At 42.1% G+C, this 6,776-nt stretch overlaps 1 protein-coding gene across 2 annotated transcripts; it reads right to left on the bottom strand.

Annotated features, from left to right (window-relative positions):
- Window positions 1–3,023: 3,023 nt before the first annotated feature.
- On the bottom strand, window positions 3,024–6,607 carry zfp64 (zinc finger protein 64 homolog (mouse)). Of its 2 annotated transcripts, XM_079359288.1 has the most exons (7): window positions 6,318–6,607; window positions 6,154–6,182; window positions 6,012–6,078; window positions 5,768–5,914; window positions 5,530–5,592; window positions 5,183–5,434; window positions 3,024–5,093 (listed from the first exon to the last, which is right to left on the bottom strand). In XM_079359288.1, the coding sequence occupies exons 1-7, from the start codon at window positions 6,337–6,339 to the stop codon at window positions 3,700–3,702; spliced, it is 1,974 nt and encodes a 657-aa protein (XP_079215414.1). In that variant the 5' UTR covers window positions 6,340–6,607; the 3' UTR covers window positions 3,024–3,699. The 2 variants fall into 2 exon arrangements, with proteins under 2 accessions (XP_079215414.1, XP_079215413.1); XM_079359287.1 differs by having other exon boundaries at window positions 6,012–6,182.
- Between the last annotated feature and the right edge of the window lie 169 nt (window positions 6,608–6,776).

Genomic DNA, 6,776 nt, shown 5'->3' with positions numbered 1-6,776 from the left:
CTCAGCAACGCTCAGCGCTAAATGCTGAAGCCCATGTCATTATAAAGGACATTGTTATAAAAGGCACAGGCTGAGTGGTGGAGAGCAGCAGATACTGTAGCATTCCTTTGTCCATTAAAGGACTTTTATGGGTGCTCTCACTCCGGCCATGCCTATTGGCTCAAAATTATACTTATTTTTCTGCCCCCTGAGGACTGGTCTTAAACTGCTGCTTTCAATCAGAAAGAAACAACAACAAAAGAGCCTGTCAAGGTAATGCTTCCTGACATGCAAAGATAGACACAAAGACAGAAACAACACCCTAAACACTCAGATGACAAGGTGACAAAGCCTTAAAAATAAGCTGCATGTAGATTAGTTATAATCTAAAGAAAGAAAGAAAACATCAAATAACAAGAATTGACCCTGAAGGTACACGATTGATCCAACTCTTGGGCCTAATAATGTCTTCGCAAATGATCACTTTGCCTTCAGAAACACAATTCAAAGTGTCTTTTTGTTACCCGGCTAATCAATTAGCTCTATCATCTTGTATTTCTATCACACAGACTAAAAACAAAAACACACACACACACAGACAAGATAAAAGCCCCTCCCCGCTGTTCTGAGGACTCAAACCTCACTTAAGATGTCAATAGTGTCACAGGCAAAAGATGCCAGCATTGGCAAAAAAAAAAAAAGCCCCAAATCTAGATCAATACTTTTACCAATCAGTTAATTTCATTAATGCTTTCAATGCCGTTTCAGTGAAGGGAGAGCGAATTGTGTGCAAACAAAGCAAAGTTCAGACGTGTGTCTTCAAACAGAGTGACACATTGTTCTTGTGAAGAATAATTTGCACCCCAGTTTAAACTATTTATTCCCAACGCTCACTGAAGACTAAATGAAAGTAAGTGTTTTTACAGCCCTTTGTCATTTTAATACTCTTCAAACTGCCTTCTTCCTTTAAGTTACTGCTCATGTGTTGATCTAGTCCTGGGCTGTTTGTATTTCCATCACCTGGTCCTTTCTGGGTCTATTTATGTCCGGGAGGAATGCATCACAACTTACGGTTTCTTTAAGCAGCTGTGAGTGGAAATTGCTTTTTGGGGAGACTTTTATGACCCCATTCAAAGGCTGACATCTCAAACACAGGAAGGAAGGAACTCAGAAGTGCCATACAGTATCAGGAGGATGGTTTAAAACTGCGACTATCTTTCTGGAAGAAAAAAGAAAAAAAGAAAAAACAACAACTTGTAAAGATGGTAAAACTTTATGATTCAATGATAAAATGGAAACCAAATGGTAGTGCTAAATTATTTTGTATCCACCAAATCAACAGAATATTTTAAGATTAGCATAATTAAAACATTAATGTGTTGTAGTTCGCGGGAAAAAAACACTTAACCCAGACGTCATGTCACATGCGGAGCAGAAGAGGGGGAGACAAAAAAAAAAGGGGCTCCACTCCTCAAGGGTGCTCAGGATTAGGGCCTGGAAGTCTGTTAGATAATAGATCAAAGAGATACACAGGACAGCACTCCTGGCTTTTTCTCACATAGCGCTCATCTTCATGCATAATGGAATTTCAGGTGCTTTTTCTTTTTCCATTTCTACCTGAAGATCAGGAGAGGATACTTTAGTCCTGGGATCACACACAAAATGTTCAAAAGGGTCAGCGCCGACACCAAGGATGACTGCTGTGATTATAATATGAATGTGAGTTGGAGTGCAGGTACTGACAATGCGAGGGCATAATTTATCCCAGTTGTGACCCGACAAAGACTTCCAACAATATGAATAGACTGCGTTCTTCACTATTCATTTGAGTCATGTTCCTTAACTTCTATAGGGGGGTGTTCACAATGAAGTGAGAGAAGCTTTAGCAAGCACAATATGACTCAAGTGAATAGTTTGGAGCAATATCTTCTAAATATTCCCACCGAATTTAAATTTGAAGGGCTACAAACTTTTAAGATTTAAATAGTTGGTAAACCTCATCACACTCTTGTTTGAAAGCATTTCAGATGTGTCACGTTAACAGTTAAATTACACTACTTTGGCCAAAGGACAAAATTGCTACTACAATTAATTTCTGTTGATATCCACAGCAAACTGTTATGTAGGCTACAAGGCAGTTAACTGTCAAGGTGCATAACATTTCAAAACACAAGTTTAAAACTCAATACAATATATAATATATTGAGGACCAACTAAACAAGAGAAGTTTAATCCAGCAAATGTTTAGCTTAGCTGGACAGAAATGGTGAAAACAACATGAAACAGCTAAACTAGCTTCTTGCAAAGTGATGGAATCAGCCAACCAGTAGCCTACCTCAAAATATCACTTCAAATTACATTCATTTAAAATTGATGATTAAGTTCCCGTCTTACCTACAGTAAGAAGAAGCATGGACATTATATTCTGTCACCAATCAGTTAACTGAGTGTGCTTGCTTGAGCTTCACATATAACAGAAACAAGACATTTATTCATTTTCACAGCTAACTGAATTCAAAAACATTTTGAGGTATTTTTCCTCAAATAGTTCTTTACTCTTCAAATTTGCTTGAGTGCAAGCTTTAAGACAATGAAGTAAAAAAGTACAGGATAACCCTAAAAATGTAAAAGCCAAGCAGAAACAGTAGTTGTCACAAAAATTACATCTTAATGGTAGTTTATAGAGTTATATGGGGCCAAATCTAAAGTGGTATTCTTGTCTTTTTAGTCCTCTTCTATTAGTCTTGTAGAGTTTATCCATTTAACGAATGATTTTTAGCACTTAAAAGTAGAGCACACGACATACTCTGGGTAAAACTTAAATGCTGGATTCGTCAAAAAAAACAAACAAACAAATATGGAGTTTGAGGCCATGCTGAAGCAGAAACAAAGTAGGAGTCTGCATCAGTGGAGCCATTAGTGCTGAGGGACGGGGAAGAAATCAATGGTCACCTGTTCATAAGAGACTCCTATTAAAAGGTGCAGCCTTCACTCTGGAGATACTAAGTGCTGATGTCTGAGTGTAAAAATGGCCACAATAACATAGATTCAAGGCACTTTATTGAAAATCCATTGGGACAGAGGCATGCCTTTCAGAAAAGACAACCTTGATATTCAGTCTGATGTTTCCTACAACTGACATCCACTTTTCAGATTCAGAACTTTGACTTCGGAAATAATAATTTCCTTCAAGCTGCGCATCAAGATATTGTAGAATCAGTACTTAAAGACAGCGGTACCCCAAAGCTCAGAGTGAACTTACCTGTTACTTGTACAACTCTGCCGCCACCTATTGGACAAAACGGAGAAATTCATGGCACAGACATATAATTTCAAGTAAGGTTTGTTGTTCCATTCTTTATTTTTTTCCCCCTATTTTATAAGATGTAACCTGAAACCGAACAATTAATTCAATTGATGTATACAAAGTACACATAAATAGAGCATGAGATGATGAATTGTCGTGATTTAGAGCTGAACACGACACAAGTCTAAATAAACCACAAACTGCTACAACAACAACAACAAATTAATTCCAAAGTAAAATGTATGTTTTACTTGAGTAATTCATGATGAAACATCTGGTCAGAAAAACATGTTGATGAAGGCCTGCACATACAGTACATAACCTCAGTCCTAAGAGATCTTACTAGTGAAGAAATAGCTTATGATGCAGTTAACAGTCTTTGACTCTGAGAGAAATGACACCAAATCCTCTGCTTATTCAAGTGTGTGTGAATCAGAATACAGTGTGTGAGAAGAGAGCTGCTCGATCACGCTGTGCTGAGGCTGTGTAGACACTATGAGAGGAACGTTGTGGATGACGATGTTCTGACTGCTCAGAGTGATGTTCGGCACGAGCAACGCGCTTTCCTCACAGGTTAAGGCACTCTCCCGGACCTGAACTGTCCTCGCCGGCTCCTCCGACGTGCCGCACACCATGTCGGGAGGATTCATGACCATGGCCGCGTTCCCTTCTGTCACCACTGTCACTTCTGTGCCGCCCTCCTGGATCAGAGCGTTGAGTCCCTCCAGTTCAGAGCAGGTCGTGATGAAAGTCTGCGAGCCGCTGATGGAGTCCTGAGTCGTTATGGCCGTGTGCAGCAGCGCCTGGTGGAGCTGGTTGCTGCTGTCGTCCGGAGCGAGCTGTGTCAAAAGAACCGCCTGAGGTTCAATTGTGGCTTCTGCAGCTTGGGAGGAGCCCAGGGGTTGAATCGGTGCTAAAAGGTTGACTTGATGGATCATAGAGTTGACCACCATGTCCTGACTTTCTGGGCTGAGCAGAACCATATTGGTTTTAGCTTGAGCATCCACAGCAGCAGGGATTAAGGTGTTCTCCTGGCTGAGAGGGTGAGATACAATTATTTTGAGCTGTGCACTGCCGTAAGGAGCCATCGAGTCAGAGTGGGGAGGAACTTGGAGATGGGTGCTGTTTTGTGACGCTGTGATTGAATCGGGTGGGGTACAGGTCTGCAGCTGCAGCACATTCTGACTCTCTCTGTGCTGCTTCTTGTGGCTCCGCAGAGAGTCTTCCCTCACAAACGAAGCGTTGCACGAGTCACAGCAGAAAGCTCGAGCTGCTTCGAGCTTTGCCCGATACCTGGAGCCCACTGGTTTGGGAGGATCACCTCCTCCACTCTTCGCTCCGTCTTTACCACCTTTTCCTCTGCTGCCATTCTCCGGCTTATCTGAGTGACACTTCTTTTTGTGGATGACCAGATTGCTGCGTTGCTTGGAGGCGAAGTTGCAGAAGTCACATTTAAAGGGCCGCTCCTCTGAATGGATCCTTTCGTGGACTTTGAGCGCCCCCTTGCTGGTGCAGGAGTAAGTGCACTTTGAGCACTGCATGGGCTGAACCGGTTGGTGTTCTCGAGTGTGTTGTCGCAGCGCAGTCTTGCTGGCACACTGAAAGTCACAGTGCACGCATTTGAGGGAGTCCCCAGAGTTGTGTTTGATCTGAACGTGAGATTTCAGGTTGCCTTTCATGGCGCAGCGGTAATCACAAAAGTCACACTTGTACGGCTTTTCGCCAGAGTGGATCCGGATGTGCCTCTTCAGGTCGGAGTTGATTTTGAACTTCGCGTCACATTGTGAGCATTGGAAAGGTGAATCCCCTTTGGAAACCAAAACAAGAAAAGAAATCAGTACAGTTTATAAAAATAAATAAAAAAACACCAGCAACTGCAGATGTTTGAAAACCTACCAGTATGTGAGCGGAGATGAACAGTGAGCTGGCTGGAGTTGCGGCTGGCGTACGGACAGATCTGGCATTTAAAGGGCCGTTCATCATAGTGGATACGCAGGTGTTTCTTCAGACTGCTGCTGTCTGCTGCTGCATACGTACAGAGTTTACACTTGTGCGGCTTCTCGCCCGTGTGCGACCGGCTGTGCATGTTGAGCTTGTCCCGTCGACTGAAGCGCTTGTGGCACAGCTCACATTCAAACGGCTTCTCACCTGGAAGGAGGATGTGGAAACAAAAAGAAACAGAAAAAAAGACGTCAGTATCTTGTCAATCAGCATAAATTAAATAGGGCAGGGGTTTGACTCACCAGTGTGGGTTTTAAGATGCCGCTCCATGTCTTTTTGGCCATACTGTGTCTTAAAAGTGCAACCTGTAAATCAGCATAGTGCTTTTTAAAATGTGTGTGTGTGTGTGTGTGTGTAGCCAGCGTACATGTTGAACGTTCATCTAAAAGTGTCCCAGATAAATAAAGGTTAATGACAGGGGAGGAAGTACAGAAAAAAAAAAGGAACGTGTTACAGTCATAAACAGCGAGAGGCACCGACCTGAGAAACAGCAGCTGTGTCTCTTTGAAGTCAGGGCAGGTTTTAATTTTTTCGAAGGTGTTTTCTGTGCTTTGGTCAGGATCTTTTTGACACCTCTCCTCACACATGACTGGTAGGTTTCTTCAAATACAAACTCAGTGCTTGGATCTGAGCAGGACAGCAGGACAGGGCACAAAGACATGCTGGTTGTTAACATCAGTATTGCATGTGTTTAGATTAGTGACCCAGCAGCAATGCACTTTACCTGGAAGTGTGGTTGTTGTTGTTGTTGTGCATGACGTGTCAGAGGTGGGCAGAGAGCATCCATTTTGCTTGTGGGCAAGAAACACTTCAAAATTATTATACTGCTGTTTGCAGAAGCCGCAGATGTGGATGTCTGGGCTCACCTCCACCAAGACAGAATGACCTGCAGCCACTTCACAAGAAAAACAAAACAGAAACCCATCATTACAACCGGAAGTTCATTTGAAACTCAGGCAAAATCACGACTGAGACATTGCAGATACATTATAGAAAGGTATGCAGTTATTGAATAACAGTTTTCCTTTACCTTCGGCGTTGTATGTTGCCATTGTCGTGCTTGTTTTGCTGAAGGTTTTCCTTCATTCTCTGGCTCCTGGGAGCCTACACGACGTCCACCATGTTGTTAAAGTGCACCGACTCGACTGAATAGGCATCCTGCATAACGACGAACACAATATAAACATTTAAAATATAACAGAGTCCGGATATCAGTGAACATAACAGCCCACTACTTTGAAAACAACGATAGCTCTTCTTTTTTACGACGTGCTACGTTGGGTTTACGGCAGCGGGTGCAAACGTGCTCCGTCCGAGAGACGTCACATGCTGCGTTTAAGATTATGGGAAAATACAAAATCCAACCTCTTACAATGGTAGAGCAAACAACAAAAGTGCATTTATTGTTGTGTTATTTCTACTAAAGTAAGTAAAAAGGTTGTCATATAATAACAAAATATTTAAAAAAACTTTAAAGGGGCAAACGTTA

The sequence above is a fragment of the Symphodus melops genome (assembly GCF_947650265.1).
Source record: "Symphodus melops genome assembly, chromosome: 13".
Taxonomy (NCBI): Eukaryota; Metazoa; Chordata; class Actinopteri; order Labriformes; family Labridae; genus Symphodus; species Symphodus melops.
This window is presented reverse-complemented; position numbering and strand designations above follow the sequence as displayed.